Source organism: Carassius gibelio, chromosome A16, assembly GCF_023724105.1.
Source record: "Carassius gibelio isolate Cgi1373 ecotype wild population from Czech Republic chromosome A16, carGib1.2-hapl.c, whole genome shotgun sequence".
In the NCBI taxonomy this organism is placed as follows: domain Eukaryota; kingdom Metazoa; phylum Chordata; class Actinopteri; order Cypriniformes; family Cyprinidae; genus Carassius; species Carassius gibelio.
In genome coordinates this window covers 29,143,757-29,164,345 of record NC_068386.1, presented here as the reverse complement: position 1 = coordinate 29,164,345, position 20,589 = coordinate 29,143,757, and the positions used below count along the sequence as shown (strand labels likewise).

The 20,589-nt window shown below is 37.5% G+C and overlaps 1 protein-coding gene across 1 annotated transcript in view; it reads right to left on the bottom strand.

Moving 5' to 3' along the window:
• Positions 1-20,589, bottom strand: part of mboat1 (membrane bound O-acyltransferase domain containing 1) — a 256,808-nt gene that overhangs the window by 50,449 nt on the left and 185,770 nt on the right. Inside the window, exons 9-10 of the mRNA XM_052617611.1 lie at positions 17,715-17,818; positions 17,523-17,587 (exon numbers count right to left, since the gene is read on the bottom strand). Of these exons, the coding sequence (XP_052473571.1) occupies positions 17,523-17,587; positions 17,715-17,818 (169 nt within the window). The remainder of the gene's footprint in view (positions 1-17,522; positions 17,588-17,714; positions 17,819-20,589) is intronic.

Sequence of the window (20,589 nt, the reverse complement as noted above, 5' to 3'; positions counted from 1 at the left end):
GCAGGTAGTCCCAGGGAATGGTTGTTATAAGACCCACCAAGATTGGTCTCAATAGGCCAAACCGTTGCGGAGATATAGCCTCACGTTCACGTTTGCGTGCTTTTCGAAGAATTCGTTCATGAGCTATTCGGAAACGCTTTGAGAAATCAACTTGAATTCCATAAATTTTTGCCAGCATGGTCTGAAGATTATCTGATTCAATTTTCGTGACAATCGGTGCCACGGCCTAGGACGAGTTCGAAAAAGTAGGTTTTACGAACAATTGACGATAGCGAAAAAACTAAGCCTTGCGATTTTTGAATTTCGGTGTCCATTCGACTCGGCATGAGCCAAGGAATCACAGGAAAAAAGAATTTTCATTTTGTGGCTTACGGTTCAAGAGTTATTAGCATCAAGTTTTTGAAACTTTAGACAATTGGTGGCGCTAGAGAGTTTGAGTTAGAGACTTCAAATTTGCTACGGTTAATGTTCAGACAGTCCTCTATTAGTGTGCCAAATTATACAACTTTCCCGCAATCGGTTCTATGGGCTACCATAGACTTGGGGTGGAAGAAGAAGAATAATAATAATAAATATAGCTGCAAGCAGCAATTACGGGGCCAAGCACTCCAACGGCAAATGTAGTAGCTAAGCATTGCATAAAGCATCACACCAAATACATTAATGAGCAATAACAGTAATTTTGGAATTATTGTATTTGAAATGGCAAAAAAAAAAAAAACACCAATACCACCTCTAGTAGCATGATTACTTGGTTTATCAAGCTTGACCAATAGGTGACACTGTTATAAAATCAATTTGGTGTACTCTGTGTGTCTTTTCAATGACACACACAAAGTTTGGTGTCAATATGCCAAAGCATTCCAGGGATACAGCCTCAAGTGTCATTTTCTCATTGTGCCTCAAATTCGTCGATGTGGTATGCGAAAACGGTTTTGTCTATCGACTCAAAATCCATAACTTTGAATCAGTATAGCCTGAAGATCATTTGATTCGAATTTGGTGAAAATCGGACATACGGTTGATCAGGAGTTCGAAAAAGTATGTTTTCAACATAAATCAAAATGGCGGACCGGAAGTTCAGCTTACCGTGGTATATTTGGTATCTATGTTATCGGCATAAGCCAGGGAATATTTTGAGCCCAGTTTCCTTCAAATAGGCTAATGCATTAAAAAGTTATTAGCATTTTAAAAAGTGTAATTACTCATGGTTAATGAATGGTTTATTACTCTTGACCAATAGGTGGCGCTGTTACCAAATTTATGTGGCATGGTCAGTGTGAGGTGGCGATGACACATACAAAGTTTGGTGCAAATATGTCAAAGTGTTGCAGAGATACAGCCTCAAATGCATTTTGGCACCCTTCCAGCAAATTCGTTGATGCGCTAAATGAGAACCGTTACGTATATCGACACAAAATCCATAACTTTTTGCCAGCATGGTCTGAAGATGATGCACGTCAAATTTGGTGAAAATTGGGCTAACGGTCTAGGAGGAGTTCGAAAAAGTAGGTTTTCAACATTAAGCAAAATGGCGGACAGGAAGTAAGGCCAATTTTCACATTATTGGTATCAATACTCTCGGCATGACCCACAGAATATAGCGAGACCATTTTAATTTTAATAGACTAATTTATTCAAAAGTTATTAGCATTTATGTGATATTTCATTATAACTATTGGCCACAAGGTGGCGCTGCCACCAAACTTTTTGAGTACCTTCAGGGCATGGAGCCGAATATTTTTGTAATTATTTGCGAAACGATACGATGCTGCGTTCAAAAAATACAGCATTTTGAAACATAATTCAAAATGGCCGACGCCTAAAATGGCCGACACAGGAAAATTGGATATCATTCGACTCGACATGACTCACTGAATCTAAAGAGACCAGTTGTGTGATTTTTGGCCAAACCATTCAGTAGTTATAAGCCAAAATATGCATTTTTCATATCTCCTGACCACTAGGTGGCGCTGTGTCGAAACACAGCAGGTAGTCTCAGTTCATGCTTGTTATAACACACGCCAAGTTTGGTCTCAATATGACAAACCGTTGCCGGGATATAGCCTCACGTGCATGTTTGCGTGCTTTTCGTCAAATTTGTTTACGTGTCATTCGACAACAGTTGGACGAATCAACTTGAATTCCATAACTTTTTGCCAGCATGGTCTGAAGATGATCTGAGCCAATTTTCGTGGCAATCGGACTAACCGTCTAGGACGAGTTCGAAAAAGTAGTTTTTTCGAATAATTGAAAATAGCGAAAAAACTAAACCTTGCGATTTTTGAATTTTAGGGTTCATTCGACTTGGCCTGAGCCAAGGATTCAGAGGAAAAAAGAATTTCTATTTTCTGGCTTACGGTTCAAAAGTTATTAGCATACAAACATTGAAAGTTTGGACAAGTGGTGGCGCTAGAGAGTAGGAGTTAGAGGCTTCAAATTTGCTATAGTTAATGTTGGGACTGTCCTCTATCAGTGTGCCAAATTATACAACTTTCCCGCAAACGGTTCTATGGGCTGCCATAGACTTGCGGCGGAAGAAGAAGAAGAATAATAATAAATATAGCTGCAAGCAGCAATAACGGGGCCAAGCACTACAGAAGCAAGCTTCAGACGAACGGCAGGAATGAGTAATTAAGACAGTTTTAAGATTATTTTAGGCAAAATGGCTTGAAAACTATAAACACAACAACTAGTAATAGGATTTATTGGCTTTTCACGTGTAACCAATAGGTGGCGCTGTTACCAAATTAGTTTGTAATGGTCAGTGTGAGGTGACGATGACACATACAAAGTTTGGTGCAAATATGTCAAAGCATTGCAGAGATACAGCCTCAAACGCATTTTGGCACCCTTCCAGCAGATTTTTTGATGCCCTAAATGAGAACCGTTTCTTATATGGACACAAAATCCATAACTTTTTGCCAGAATGGTCCGAAAATGATCCACGTCAAATTTGGTGAAAATCGGACTAACGGTCTAGGTGGAGTTCGAAAATGTAGGTTTTCAACATTAATCAAAATGGCGGACAGGGAGTTCAGCCAAATAAGGTAAACTTTGTATTTTATGTTCTCGACTTGACCCAAGGAATCTAAAAAGACCAGCATGATGTCAATAGCCAGATTAATTCAAAAGTTATTAGCCTTTATGTAAATTGAGTTATAACCTTTGACCACTAGGTGGCGCTGTTTCAAAATATTTTGAGTACCTTCAGGGGATGGTGTTGTTGACACATTCTGAGTTTTGTAATATTACACCAATGCATTTGTTTAGTATAGCATTTTATTTCACAAAACTGTATTGAAGTCAATGAGAATTTCATGTTTTGTTCTATTATAGCGCCACCAAGAGGCTCAGTCCAACCATTTTTTTTATATTTGCTCAGAGTGAGCCCATACATATGTGTGTCAATTTTGGTGAAAATATCTCAATTCACTTCAGAGTTATGGGCATTTATATGAAAAAGCACGTAAAAATTGACTGACTCTTGACTTTGATTGAATATTACTACCCTTTACTATCAATATTTTGGCATTTGGGCATTGGCGTATAGCTATCGACCTATGTTTCCGAACTTCTGACGGTGGTTTCGTCTCGATCAGACAAGCGGTTTCAAAGATATAGCCAGATGTTTTTTAAGCGCTAAATCACAACGCTACACAAACCGTAAGGCGAAACCTAGAATGTTTGGTATCGTTGGACTCGGTAAGGTTTCAGGAGTCCAATTTGGTGAGTCTCGAGAAAATAAGTCGACCACACCCAAGGTTATAAGCATTTAAATAAGGATGATCACCACTAGGTGGCGCTGTTTCGAAACTTCTCACGCTCCTTCAGGACATTGTACTGATGACCCATACCATTTTTTGTAACAATCCGTTGATGCGTTCTGAAAATACAGCATTTTAGCACAAAATTCAAAATGGCCGACAGTCAAAATGGCCGAGATGGTAAAATTGGATATCAGTCGACTCGGCATGTTGCCCTGAATCTAACAAGACCAATGTTATGATTTTTGGACAAACTGTTTAGAAGTTATAAGCAAAAATAGCAATTTTCCATATCTCCGGACCAGTAGGTGGCGCTGCGCCGAAACGCAGCAAGTAGCCTCAAGTCATGCTTGTTATGACATGTACCAGGTTTGGTCTGAATAGGATAAGTTGTTGCCGAGATACAGCCTTACGACTGTTTTTGTAAGCGTTACGTAAAATTTGTTAGAGCGTTTATCAAAAACGGTTTGACGAATCAATTTGATTTGCATAACTTTTGGTCAGCACTGCCTGAAGATGACCTGGTTCAATTTTCGTGTGAATCGGACAAACCGTCTAGGACGAGTTCGAAAAAGTATGTTTTTAAAAAAATTCTAAATGGCGGCCATATTTCTATGACGGAAAATGACTGTATAGGGTGCAATCGAATTGGCTTGAGCTCAGAAATCAGAGGAAAAAAGAATTTTGTTGATTGGCCTCACGGTTAAAAAGTTATTAACAAAATTAAAGTGAAATTTCGGACAGTTGGTGGCGCTAGAGGGAATGTCTTAGACACACCAAAATTGGTGTACTTAATGTTGGCACTGTCCTCTATCAGAATGTCAAACCAAAACAACTTTCCCGCATTCGGTTCTATGGGCTGCCATAGACTCCCAGTCGGAAGAATAATAATAATAATAATAATAATAAGAACCGGAACAAAAACAATAGGTGCCTCGCACCTTCGGTGCTTGGCCCCTAATAATAACGCCAACGAAAACAATAGGTGCCTACGCACCTTCGGTGCTTGGCCCCTAATAACGCCAACAAACACAATAGGTGCCTTCGCACCTTCGGTGCTTGGCCCCTAAATATAGCTGCAAGCAGCAATAACGGGGCCAAGCACTACAGAAGCAAGCTTCGGACGAACGGCAGCAATGAGTAATTAAGGCAGTTTTAAGATTATTTTAGGCAAAATGGCTTGAAAACAGTAAACACAACAACTAGTAATAGGATTTATTGGCTTATAACGTGTAACCAATAGGTGGCGCTGTTACCAAATTAATTTGGAATGAACAGTGTGAGGTGACGATGATACATACAAAGTTTGGTGCAAATATGTCAAAGCTTTGCAGAGATACAGCCTCAAATGCATTTTGGCACCCTTCCAGCAGATTCATTGATGCGCTAAATGAGAACCGTTTCGTATATCAACAAGAAAACCATAACATTTTGCCAGGATGGTCTGAAGATTATCCACGTCAAATTTGGTGAAAATCTGACAAACGGTCTAGGAAGAGTTCGAAAAAGTAGGTTTTCAACATTAATCAAAATGGCGGACAGGAAGTTCAGCCAAATAAGAAAAACTTTATATCTATGTTATCGGCTTAAAGCAAGGAATCTGTGAAGACCAGCATCATGTCAATAGCCAGATATATTTAAAAGTTATTAGCCTTTATGTAAATTGAGTTATAACTTTTAACCACTTGGTGGCGCTGTTTCAAAATATTTTGAGTACCTTCAGGGGATGGTGTTGTTGGCACATTCTGAGTTTCGAAATATTACACCAATGCGTTCGTTTAGTATAGCATTTTATTTCACAAAACTGTATTGATGTCAATGAGAATTTCATGTTTTGTTCTATTAAAGCGCCACCAACAGGCTCAGTCCCAACATTTTTTTTATGTGTGCTTAGAGTGAGCCCATACATATGTGTGTCAATTTTGGTGAAAATATCTCAAATCACTTCAGAGTTATAGACATTTATATGAAAAAGCACGTAAAAAATGACTGACTCTTGACTTGAATATTACTACCCCTTACTATCAATATTTTTGCATTTGGGCATTGATGTCTAGCTAGCGACCTATGTTTTCGAACTTCTGACGGTGGTTTCGTCTCGATCAGACAAGTGGTTTCGAAGATATAGCCAAATGTTTTTTAAGCGCTAAATCACAACGCTACACAAAGCGTAAGGCGAAACCTAGCATGTTTGGTATCATAGGACTCGGTAAGGTTTCAGGAGACTAATTTGATGAGTCTCGTGAAAATAAGTCGACCACACCCAAAGTTATAAGCATTTAAATAAAGAAGATCACCACTAGGTGGCGCTGTTTCAAAACTTCTCACGCTCCTTCAGGACATTGTGCTGATGACCCATGCCAAGTTTCGTAACAATCCGTTGATGCGTTCTTAAAATACAGCATTTTAGCACAAAATTCAAAATGGCCGACAGTCAAAATGGCCGAGATGGTAAAATTGGATATCAGTCGACTCGGCAAGTTGCCCTGAATCTAACAAGACCAATGTTATGATTTTTGGACAAACTGTTCAGAAGTTATTAACAAAAATAGCAGTTTTTCATATCTCCGGACCAGTAGGTGGTGCTGCACCCAAACACAGCATGTTGCCTCAGGTAATGCTTGTTATGACATGTACCAAGTTTGGTCTGAATAGGATAAGTTGTTGCCGAAATACAGCCTTACGACTGTTTTTGTTAGCACTACGTAAAATTTGTTAGAGAGTTTTTCGAAAACGGTTTGACAAATCAATGTGATTTGCATAACTTTTGGTCAGCACTGCCTGATGATGATATGGTTAAATTTTTGTGTGAATCGGACAAACCGTCTAGGACGAGTTCGAAAAAGTAGGTTTTTCAAAAACTTCAAAATGGCTGCCATATTTCTATGACGGAAAATGACTTTGTAGGGTGCAATTGAATCGGCATGAGCTCAGAAATTATAGGAAAAAAGAATTTCGTTGATTGGCCTTAGGGTTAAAAAGTTATTAACAAAATTAAAGTGAAATTTTGGACAGTTGGTGGCGCTAGAGGGATTGACTTAGACACACCAAAATTGGTGTACTTAATGTTGGCACTGTCCTCTATCAGAATGTCAAACCATTACAACTTTCCCGCATTCGGTTCTATGGGCTGCCATAGACTCCTAGTCGGAAGAATAATAATAAGAAGAACGCCAACAAAAACAATAGGTGCCTCGCAACGGCCTAGGACGAGTTCGAAAAAGTAGGTTTTACGAACAATTGACGATAGCGAAAAAACTAAACCTTGCGATTTTTGAATTTCGGTGTCCATTCGACTCGGCATGAGCCAAGGAATCACAGAAAAAAGAATTTTCATTTTGTGGCTTACGGTTCAAGAGTTATTAGCGTCAAGTTTTTGAAAGTTTAGACAATTGGTGGCGCTAGAGAGTTTGAGTTAGAGACTTCAAATTTGCTACGGTTAATGTTCAGACAGTCCTCTATTAGTGTGCCAAATTATACAACTTTCCCGCAATCGGTTCTATGGGCTACCATAGACTTGGGGTGGAAGAAGAAGAGGAAGAATAATAACGCCAACAAACACAATAGGTGCCTTCGCACCTTCGGTGCTTGGCCCCTAAATATAGCTGCAAGCAGCAATCACGGGGCCAAGCATTCCAGCGGCAACATCAGGAGCTAAGCATATGTAGCATCAGACCAAATGCAACAATGAATAATGAAATTAATAATTGCATGATTGTAATTGAAATGGCTGAAAATCGTTAATAAAAGTTCCACAGCGAGGAGCTAAGCATGGCATGGAGCATCAGACCAAATGCAACGAGTAAGAAAAGCAATTATTGGAAGAGTGTAATTGAAACAGCCAGTAAAACTCCAGTAAAATGATGCATTATCATTTTTGGAAAATAGTTGGCGCTGTAATCAAATCGCTTTGCTGTGTTCTGTGGGAGGTGACAATGTTGTGGGCAATTTCTTTCAAAATACTTACAGACCTTTAGGGCAATGAGTCGAACATGCCCACCGAGTTTCGTTCCGATCGACTTCCATTAACCTTGTCAAATAGGTGCTTAAAGTTGTTTAGCCAATGTTTTTTAAGATAAGTGAAATTCCTCATAGAGCACTTGTGCCACATTGGGCCATATCAATTTTCAAGTTGATTGGATCAACGGTTGCTTAGTTATAGCCATTTGATTCTTTTTCATCCTGTAGCGCCACCAAGTGGCAGATATGGAAAAAAAAAAATAATTTGACTAAAGTTTTTGTTCATGCATATGAGTTCTGAGTTTGGTGAAGATATCTCATTTTGTTCCCGAGTTATAGCCTTTTTCGTAAAATTGCTCACTTAAGACTAAAACATTACAGTTTATGGATTTGCTGTGGATTTATCTTGAAATATGTATATAACTATTATTTAATATTACTGTTCAAACATTTAAAATCACACTGAGTCAAAGTTTACAAATTTATTCATACAGATATATCTAATGTTTATTATTATGCCAGATTATTTTTGCAATGTAACCTGAAAAATGACATAGACACTCATAAAAACAGAAGACTTGCAATAGGTTTTATCACCTATCATTCATTTCAAATATCTATCTATCTATCTATCTATCTATCTATCTATCTATCTATCTATCTATATATATATATATATATATATATATATAACAAAATGTGTGCATCTGTGTGTGGGTTTAAGCATGCTTATTGAGTATTAATATAGTAGTTTAAACATTTCATGTTTGTGTGTGTCTGTAATTCTGTTCTATTCTTTTACTGTCAGCCATATCTAGGTTATTTAAAATCAGTGCAGTACTATTATCTAGACTGTGAAATTATACATAAATTGCGTATGCTTCTTTGGAATGAAATTAAGACAACATATAACAGTTATAAAGGTTAAAGAGACAGTGTTGTATGATAAATTGCATTTACGACCACTAGATGTCACTGGAAGACCACTAATGGGCTCACTAAAGACTAAAACATTACAGTTCATTGTCTCGATGATTGATTCATCTAGAAAAATATATATTACTATTATTTAATATTACTGTTCAAGCATTTAAGATCACATTGAGTGAAAGTTCAACAATTTATTCATACATGTATATCAAATGTTTACTATTATGTCAGAATATGAATGCAATGAAACCTGACATAGAAATGTAAGAAAAGAAGTCTTTCTGTGAGTTGTGTGTCACCTATAATTTATTTCAAATATCTACATACAACAAAATGTGTGGGCTCTGTGTGTGTGTGTGTGTGTGTGTGTGATCATGCTTATTGATTATTCATATAATAGTTGAACCATTTCATTTCTGTGTGTGAGTGTCTGTGAGCCTATTCTCCATGTTAGACAATGGCACACACAAGTTTGGCTTAATTACTTAATTACTCTGCAAATAGCTTTGCAGAGATATAGCCTCAGACTCATTTTGTGAAGATGCCTGACATCTGAAGCAGCGCTGTACAAAAACGGTTTCGTCTATTGACACGAAATCCATAACTTTTTGTCAGCACGGTCTGAAGATGATCTGATTCAATTTTGGTGAAAATCAGACAAACGGTTGAGGATGAGTTTAAAAAAAAGGTTTTCAACATGAATCAAAATGGCGGACAGGAAGTTTTGCTTAATATGACATAATTGGTATGTATGTTGTCGGCATGTCCCAAGGAACATTTTGAGACATGTTTCATGATAATAGGCTAATGCAATCAAAAGTTATTAGCATTATTGGAAATGTAATAATTAGCGGTTATTGATTGGTTTATTACTCTTGACCGATAGGTGGCGCTGTGACCAAAATGATGTGGCGTGGTCAATGTGATGTGACAATGTCACATATTAAGTTTTGTGTAAATATCTCCAACCTTTGCAGAGATACAGCCTCAGATGCAGTTTGGCATCTTTCCAGCAAATTCGTTGGTACGCTAATTGAAAACGGTTACGTGTATCAACACAAATTCCATAACTTTTTGCCAGCATGGTCTGAAGATGATCCAAATCAAATTTGGTGAAAATCTGAGCAACGGTCTAGGAGGAGTACGAAAAAGTAGGTTTTCAACATGAATCAAAATGGCGGACAGGAAATTTTGCCAAAATTGACAAGTGGGGTATCGGTGTTCTCGGCATGACCCAACGAATCTATCAACATCAGTTTTGTTACAATAGGCTAATGTATGCAAAAGTTATTAGCATTTTTCGAAAAATCGTTATAACTATTGACCACAAGGTGGCGCTGCCCCCAATTTTTTGTGTACATTCAGGGCATGGAGCCGGACATTTTTGTAATTATTTGCGAAACGATACGGAACTTCATAAAGCAATTTACAACTAAATTCAAAATGGCCGACGCCCAAAATGGCCGAATTGGGAAAATTCGGTATCATTCGACTCGGAATGATGCACTGAATCTAAAGACACCACTTTTGTGATTTTTGGCAAAACCGTTCAGAAGTTATGAGCAAAAACATGCATTTTTCATATCTCCTGACCACTAGGGGGCACAGCGCCGAAACACTGCAGGTAGTCCCAGGGAATGGTTGTTATAAGACCCACCAAGATTGGTCTCAATAGGCCAAACCGTTGCGGAGATATAGCCTCACGTTCACGTTTGCGTGCTTTTCGAAGAATTCGTTCATGAGCTATTCGGAAACGGTTTGAGAAATCAACTTGAATTCCATAACTTTTTGCCAGCATGGTCTGAAGATTATCTGATTCAATTTTCGTGACAATCGGTGCAACGGCCTAGGACGAGTTCGAAAAAGTAGGTTTTACGAACAATTGACGATAGCGAAAAAACTAAACCTTGCGATTTTTGAATTTCGGTGTCCATTCGACTCGGCATGAGCCAAGGAATCACAGGAAAAAAGAATTTTCATTTTGTGGCTTACGGTTCAAGAGTTATTAGCATCAAGTTTTTGAAAGTTTAGACAATTGGTGGCGCTAGAGAGTTTGAGATAGAGACTTCAAATTTGCTACGGTTAATGTTCAGACAGTCCTCTATTAGTGTGCCAAATTATACAACTTTCCCGCAAACGGTTCTATGGGCTACCATAGACTTGGGGTGGAACAGTTGGTGGCGCTAGAGTCAATGTCTTAGACCCACCAAAATTGGTGTACTTAATGGTGGCACTGTCCTCTATCAGAATGTCAAACCAAAACAACTTTCCCGCATTCGGTTCTATGGGCTGCCATAGACTCCCAGTCGGAAGAATAATAATAATAAGAACGCCAACAAAAACAATAGGTGCCTCGCACCTTCGGTGCTTGGCCCCTAATAAATATAGCTGCAAGCAGCAATAACGGGGCCAAGCAGTACAGAAGAAAGCTTCAGACGAATTGCAGGAATGAGTAATTAAGACAGTTTTAAGATGATTTTAGGCAAAATGGCTCGAAAACAATAAACACAACAACTAGTAATAGGATTTATTGGCTTATCACGTGTAAACAATAGGTGGGGCTGTTGCCAAATTAGTTTGAAATGGTCAGTGTGAGGTGACGATGACACATACAAAGTTTGGTGCAAATATGTCAAAGCTTTGCAGAGATACATCCTCAAATGTATTTTGGCACCCTTCCAGCAGCTTCGTTGATGTGCTAAATGAGAACCGTTTCATATATCGACATGAAATCCATAACATTTTGCCAGCATGGTCTGAACAATGTCAATGTCAAATTTGGTTAAAATCGGACAAACGGTCTAGGAGGAGTTCGAAAAAGTAGGTTTTCAACATTAATCAAAATGGCGGACAGGAATTTCAACCAAATAAGTAAAACTTTCTATCTTTGTCATCGGCTTGACCCAAGGAATCTATTAAGACCAGCATCATGCCAATAGCCAGATTTATTCAAAAGTTACTAGCCTTTATGTAAATTTAGTTATAACTTTTGACCACTAGGTGGCGCTGTTTCAAAATATTTTGAGTACCTTCAGGGTATTGTGTTGTTGGCACATTCTGAGTTTCGTAATATTACACCAATGCATTTGTTTAGTATAGAATTTTATTTCACAAAACTGTATTGAAGTCAATGAGAATTTCATGTTTTGTTCTATTTTAGCGCCACCAAGAGGCTCAGTCCCACCATTTTTTTTTATGTGTGCTCAGAGTGAGCCCATACATATGCGTGTCAATTTTGGTGAAAATATCTCAATTCACTTCAGAGTTATAGACATTTATATGAAAAAGCACGTAAAATATGACTGACTCTTGACTTTGATTGAATATTACTACCCCTTACTATCAATATTTTGGCATTTGGGCATTGGCATATAGCTATCGACCTATGTTTTCGAACTTCTGACGGTGGTTTCGTCTCGATCAGACAAGTGGTTTCGAAGATATAGCCAGATGTTTTTTAAGCGCTAAATCACAACGCTACACAAACCGTAAGGCGAAACCTAGCATGTTTGGTATCGTAGGACTCGGTAAGGTTTCAGGAGTCTAATTTGGTGAGTCTCGAGAAAATAAGTCGACCACACCCAAGGTTATAAGCATTTAAAAAAGGATGATCACCACTAGGTGGCGCTGTTTCGAAACTTCTCACACTCCTTCAGGACATTGTGCTGATGACCCATACCATGTTTCGTAACAATCCGTTGATGCGTTCTGAAAATACAGCATTTTAGCACAAAATTCAAAATGGCTGACAGACAAAATGGCCGAAATGGTAAAATTGGATATCAGTCGACTCGGCATGTTGCCCTGAATCTAACAAGACCAATGTTATGATTTTTGGACAAACTGTTTAGAAATTATAAGCAAAAATAGCAATTTTTCATATCTCCGGACCAGTAGGTGGCGCTGCGCCGAAACGCAGCAAGTAGCCTCAAATCATGCTTGTTATGACATGTACCAGGTTTGGTCTGAATACGATAAATCGTTGCACAGATACAGCCTTACGACTCTTTTTGTAAGCGTTACGTAAAATTTGTTCCAAATTCCAAGGGGGTCCTCACACCATTGGTGCTCGGGCCCTAAAAATGCTCTCATCCCCAGAATATTCTGTTGTCAGACATGACTGGAACTTCAAATGGGGCTGGATTCTATGGTCAGATGTAACTAAAATAAATAAATAAATAAATAAAAATAGCTTTTTAGCAGCAAAGACTCAAGATGGGTTTGGTATAACAAATTAGAAATATGAATATCTTTGATTCTATCAAATAACAACAGATCAAAAAAAAAATAATAAAGTGTCTGACTCTGTTAGAAATCTTATAATGGGCCATGGTTGGCTCTTCCAACTGGACAATAATCCAAAAACAAACCTTGAAAACAACACAAAAATGCTATGGCCATTCCAGTTCCCTGACCCGAACCTTGTAGAGAATGAGTGGGGTCAATTGAAGAGGAGAAACACCATCATGGAGCTGTAAATCTGAAGGGTCTGGAGAGATTCTGGATGAAGAAATGGTCTCTGATGTCTTGTCAAGTGTTCTCTAACCTCATCAGACATTTTAGGAGAAGACTCAGAGCTGTTATTATGCCAAATGAAGGTTTCAAAAAGCATTGAATAAAAGAGTACTTTTAATTGTGTCCAATGTGTATTAGAGAAAAAAATATTTGTCTTAATGATATTTCCCCCCATTCTAAATTATTATTTTCCAATGAAAGGTTAGATTTATATGAATTTTTAAAATAAAAGATCAAAATTTTATATATATGAGAACAAAATTATAAACACAACACTTTTGTTTTTGCCCCCAATGCAATTCAATCTCATCCTTCATATATATTTTTTTTTCCCGTTTTTTTTTATTTTATTTTTTTTTATTTTTTTTTTGTTAAAATAAACCTACCATAAAAAAATAAAAAAAAACCTTCATTTATTTGTAATAAAACAGGGGATCAAATAAATATTTCCACCACTGTATGTATTAAGTGAACATAAACAACTTGGAAAGTAATGGTATTATTTTATATTATTTTTTATAATTAATTTTAATGATCAACATATAATTTATATTTAATAGTAATATTTGTATTCATTTACAAAGAATAATCCCCCCCCCTCTCTCTCTATACATACATACATACATACATACATACATATATATATATATATATATATATATATATATATATATATATATATATATTTATATATATATATATATATATATATATATATATATATATATATATATATATATATTTATACACAGTATCCATTTTAAAACTATAGGTTGATTAATAGCTATCAGCAAGTGTGGTCCAACCTAACTATTGATATTGGTAAAATCGGTCGACCTCTAGTATACATATAGTTGCCACACTATGGATACTTCTTGATTAGGGATTAATATTGCTTCAGAAAATTCCTGACTAGAATGAGCTCCACTTATATGTACAATCACATATGGGGGTTAAAGCAGCATCTCTCTAGCTGACTTTTTAGCGAATTTCAGCTAAAAAAAAAAACTAGTTTACATAATCGCTGATCAAGAACAGGGAATCAGTGGGCATGATCATGTCTCTTGGTGGTGAAGTGTTAATGGCTCCAGCAATTCAATTCCCTGCTGAGATAATATGCTGTCCAAAAGGAGATACATTTCCATTTTGTTAAAAAAAAATATTGGAGGCAGTTGCTGGGATGGTACTCAATGCTATTTTTTTTTTTCTGGCCTTCACTTAAACGTATTAAATATAAAAGCAAAATAATCTGGTTGTTGAATTTTATGCATACCATCACTAATGCTGCATGGAAACGGGTAATATTATTCAATAAACTATTGTAAGGGACTGAAACGTGATGTCATTTATGTTACAACAGTAACATATCCTTTGTTCGTAAATCAGTGATTGTGACAGCACTGACTGAGGGGAGCAAAATCAGCAAAAACATGACACCCGCATACAGATTTTGTAGTTTAGTGTGATTTTATTTGCCGGTGAAGTGGCATGATGGTATACAGGTTTCAGAGACTATACTCCAGAGAAAAGCTTCCCACCACTTCAGAAACTAACACAGCTACTGACTCAGTACAGGGGCAGCTGTGGCCTAATGGTTAGAGACTTGGACTAGTTACCCAATGGTCACCGGTTAGAGTGTCAGTGCTGGCAGGAGTTGTAGGTCGGGGGGAATGAATGAACAGCACTCTTCCACCCTCAATACCCATGGCTGAAGTGCCCTTGAGCAAGGCACTGAACCCCCAGTTGCTCCCCGGTTGCTAGATATATAGCTGTCCACTGCTCCGGGTGTGTGTTCACGGTGTGTTCACTTCTCACTGCTGTGTGTGTGCACTTGGATGGGTTAAATGCAGAGCACCAATTCTGAGTATGGGTTACCATACTTGGCAAATGTCACGACTTTCACTTTTCACTTTCATTCCCTTCAGGGAATGTCTTCCTTGTCTTTACTACACTGTAAAACCCGACAAGTTAACTTAACTCAAATCGTTTGAGTAAACCGATTGCCTTGACTGTAATACCCGACAAGTAAACTTAACTCAAACGGTTTGAGTAAACAGATATCCTTAAGTTATGTTAACTCAAACCGTTTGAGGAAACCGATTGCCTTAAACCATTTAAGTTGAAAAAACTAACAGTTAAGAGTACTCTGAACTTAATTCAGTTGAGTTCACTGAAAGAAGATATACATTGCAATTAAGTGATTAAGTGATTAATTTAGCTTTAGTGATGAACACCTGCTGTTAACAAACAGAATTACTGAAGAAAAGAGAGAAAGGAACAACAGCTGACTTCAGACACAGCCTCACTCAAACCTGACAAGTTATGTTAACTCAAACCGTTTGAGGAAACTGATTGCCTTAAACCATTTAAGTTGAAAAAACTAACAGTTATGAGTACTCTGAACTTAATTCAGTTGAGTTCACTGAAAGAAGATATACATTGCAATTAAGTAATTAAGCGATTAACTAAGTGCTGATTGAGAATTAGTGATGAACAGCTGCTGTTAACAAACAGAATCACTGAAGAAAAGAGAAACACAAGAACTACTACAACTGACTTCAGACACAGCCTTAGATTAAATCAACTGAAATAAAATACATGAAATCTCTCAAGATCTGATTAAACAACCCCACAAACAGCATCACCAGCTCCACTTATTAATAACCAGACTGACTTTATTTCTGTCAGACGTCTACAGAAGATCTTATTGAGAATGAACTAAGGTTTAGATGTTGATTTATTGTTTCATTTGAAGTAACCATGTTAGAGATCAGTGTTTGCTTTAGTTGGGCTCTTGACCCTTGATTTCTGTCTTAATGTTTTCTCTGGCTGTTATAACTGTGTGTTTCTAAAACACATGTGTTGTAACTCAAAAGCCCAGAAGAAATGCCATCAGGTGTTAACCTGTACCTAGGTGTAGGTTGTTATACTAAGTATAGGTGATGATAATTATTCATTATTATTCACATATATTGATCTGTACAGAGTCTAATCTCTGAGGAAACAAATGTGTAATTAGTAGAAGTGGATCTAATAAAAGTGACACTAAGAGTCTGTGATAATCAGTTAATATAAAAATGGCTTCATAAACATTTTGTACACATACATTTGTATTCCATCCCAGTAGTTGGTCAGACACAGACATCAATAATCAGAATATGAACCTCAACAATGGTGACAAAAAAACATGCTGCAATGCATGCTGGGTACTATTGTAGTACAAAACTCATCCATGGCGCCCAGCATGCTCTGCAGCATTTTTTTTTTTTTTTTATGGTCACCATTGTTGAGGTTCATATTCTGATTATTGATGTCTTTGTGTGACTGTTTGACACCGTGGAAGACCACACTGTTTGGAAAGTCATTGTATTAACTGATTATTACAGAACCAATCAAATTACACAACACCTATTTCATCAGACATTAGACTCCTAGTGGTTCAATAATTGATGATTATCATCACCGATATAAAGTATAACAACCTACACCTAGGTACAGGTTAACACCTGATGGCATTTCTTCTGGGCTTTTGAGTTATAACAAACGTGTTTTAGAAACACACGGTTATAACAGCCAGAGAAAAGACTAAGACAAAAATCAAGGGTCAAGAGCCCAACTAAAGCAAACACTGATCTCTAACATGGTTACTTCAAATGAAACAATAAATCAACATCTAAACCTTAGTTTATTCTCAATAAGATCTTCTGTAGACGTCTGACAGAAATAAAGTCAGTCTGGTTATTAATAAGTGGAGCTGCTGATGCTGTTTGTGAGGTTGTTTAATCAGATCTTGAGAGATTTCATGTATTTTATTTCAGTTGATTTCATCTAAGTCTGTGTCTGAAGTCAGTTGTAGTAGTTCTTGTGTTTCTCTTTTCTTCAGTGATTCTGTTTGTTAACAGCAGCTGTTCATCACTAATTCTCAATCAGCACTTAGTTAATCACTTAATTACTTGAATGCAAAGTTTTAAAACTTACAGGGTTTAAATCAAGGCAATCTGTTTACTCAAATGGTTTGAGTTCAGTTTACTTGTCAGGTTTTACAGTGTAGTTTTGGACATGTTCTATGTGCATTATTGTATTTACATTACTCTGTATGCTTCTTGCTTTGCTCTTGTGAATAATGTATAAGCAGTCTCATGTCATTAATGGTTGTGCAGACACATCTATTGCTGAACACATGGGGTAGTGGACACTCTACTGGTTGACCCAGTCTACATATATTTTCTCAGACTTATTCTTTCAAGAGACTGAAAGTTCAGAATTTTACAATGACATTTTCTTATCAATGGCAACAGATAATTTCACTAATTTATGAACAAAAATAAAACTATGAAATTTAAAACACACCTTTTTAGCCAAAGAGAAGTCTGTATATTCCAGTTGTCAATGAATGATTTAAAACTTGTCGCTGTCTATGGATAAAGAAAATATATTGTTTATAATTCATGATAAGAGAGATCCAAAGCCTCTCTGTAGCATTTGAAAATGTTGTAATTAATACACTGTTTGCTTGTCCTTTTCATAAGTAACCAAACAAACCTCAATCTCCCAGATGCGAACATTGGAGATGAGGTCCCAGGACACTTCTCCCCTTTCATTCACACCACTGACTCCATACCCCGCTGCATTATGGATGGCATCCGCTATAAATGGAAAAAGTGCATTTACTATACAATTTATGACAATTTTAGATAATGTGTAAGGACACCCACACTATTACATGTTGATGACTTTCCAATAGTTAATTTATAAATCAAACATTTATTTCAACCAACACAAAGCCACATGACACAACCAAAGTTCAACATAACGGCAGTCTGTTTTATTTAATTTGTGTTATCACAGAATTGCACTTCCTAAAGCAAATGCACATCCTAAACATTTAATGTAGTTCCATAAATTATATTCCAGTTTGGTCTGGTACAACAGTTTACATTTATGCAATGCTTGTTTTATTTCTAACATGAACAGGAATCTGAGAGAAAATTTGAATGTAGTCTTTAGTATGTCACCTATCCTATGTCAGACATCCCAAGTTCCGGGAGTCTCCCGCATATTGAAAACGTCTTCCTGAGACCCGCAAATTAGTTAAAATCTCCCGGAATCTAGGCCGAGCGAGCAAAAGCGCGCATGTGAAACAGATACTTGCTGAGTCCCAATTCGCATACTATCCGTCCTAAATAGTATGCGAAACTAGAATTAGTACGTCCCAAATCATAATATGTTGAAAATAGTATTCCAAAGATACCCGGATGGTCTACTATTTCCGGTTAGAATTCGAAAGTGCAGATCAATACACACTCTAAGTGCTAATATTGCCCACAACCCATTGCGTACGGGAGGGAGGAGCTTTGCGATGGCTTTGTGGTGATGTAAACATGGCAGGCGGGTGCAGCAGCGGAGATGCGCCCTCAGCTTTTAAGTGTAAGAATTCAAATGTTTAACCCTAATTAAAGTTATATTTTATTTCGTTACACACATTGCACATGAACGTCAGAACCAGCCGCCTCACAAACGACCTGCGTTTGGTTCTACGACGACGCAGCCCTGCTTTCTCACTCCTCAACTTGGTAGAAGCACACATAGTAAAATGTATTGTGAAAAAAAAAACGATGAGAAAAAATGATGGAAATAGTAAATACAATTTTATTGGACATAAAGAATGAATGAAACGTTAACAGTTGTGGTGTGCGTAACTAGTCAACCACGTTGTCGTTCATGTTGCATGACGTCATCGAAGTATGTCCCAGAGCGTGCATACTCTTTTGCTACACACTCAAAAGTATGTACTTTTCCCTCACAAAAAAAGTACATACTTTTAGTAGTATAAGTAGGCGAATTGGGACTCAGCAACTATGTTTCAAACCGTGTAGCGCGCGCACGGCAGAGAGGGAGAGGGAGCGAGAGACCTTGAGTGTGTGTGCTAATGTGCATGTGTACGAAGCGCATGTCAGACAGAGAGCATCCTGATTGGCCTGTTTCTGCAAATGAACCAATCAATTGTCAGTGTGGGCGGGCTTTTATCTCTTCTCCCGTACAAAATGAACCAGTTATGTCTATCTAGAAACAGGAGCACCATGGCAGAGGGAAAGTGCCACAAAAAAAAAAAAAAGTATAAGACACATTTTAAGGGCAGACTACTCGAAAGTGTACCCCTGTCTTATAGATGTAAAACATAATGAGTCTTACTCAAGCATTGCCCATGGCAGGCTAAATGATTGCAAAAGGCATGTTGAGGTGAGTTGACAAGTTTCATTTCATCTGCATATTATTCAGGCTAGTTGCCAAGGCTAAATTAAAACAACAAACTCTTTAGACCTGTTTAAAGTTGCAATGGAAAATAAATAAAAACAGTTTACATAAATTGTATAAGCAGATTATATAAATAGTAAAAGTAATCTACTTATTTAAACATAATTAACGAATAGTTACATAGGTCTATAGCTTATAGAAATAATATTTTATGCTATATCTTTTAGGGACCACAACATGTTAGGGAGGCTAAGCACAGGGAAGTTCTCCCATTCAGATAGGCAAAGTCTCACTGAGAAGGTGACTACAGCTGAGATGTATTTCCTTCCTTTTTTTTGCAGGTTGGGATGTCTGCTATGTTCTTAAATTGGTGCATGTGACAGGCTGACCTGCACAATATATATATATATATATATATATATATATATATATATATATATATATATATATATATATATCTAAATCTGCGCCTTCACCAGGCTCCCGACAGGAGTGAGTGTGTTAGAGGAGGGGCGCTGGACGAGTCAGGGCAGGCGGCGTGTGATGGGGCACATTCAGAATATGTATGCTACCCAAATAAGATAATGACTAAAAGTAAGTCTTTGAGAAGGGGGTTCTCATGCCAGGTGCTCATCTCCTGTTTTCAAAATGCATCACAAACTGCTTGAGAAAGCAGTAAACTAATTCCACATTGCACAAGGTGGAAACAACCTTACGCCCGTTGCATATTTTTTTAGGGTCCCATGTTAACAGATTACAGGCCCGTTCCAGTAGCGGTGCATCTGCAGCAGTGCAGCGATCGTTTACGTACCAAGTAGGAGACTACAAACGCGTCCTGTGTGAAAGCTCATCGAGTCCATGCTTCTTAAAAAAAAAAAAATCCCTGAAACAAACCTTTAGCTGCATCCATGTTAGCACATCACGTTTGATGTGGTAATTTCACAGTAGGCATACACACAGGTGCGAAGACTCGTTCTTGCCCCCTACAGTGCAATTCGGCTAGGTATACATCCGCACTAAAATATCAAGGTGAAAGTCATCATAGCTTACTTAGTATAGACCCAGCTTCCAACCCAAATTTGATAATAGATTAACGGCGATATTTTTTTAAAATCGCCTGATAAGGGTCTCACGTTAACGCAGCACGTTAACATCGATAACA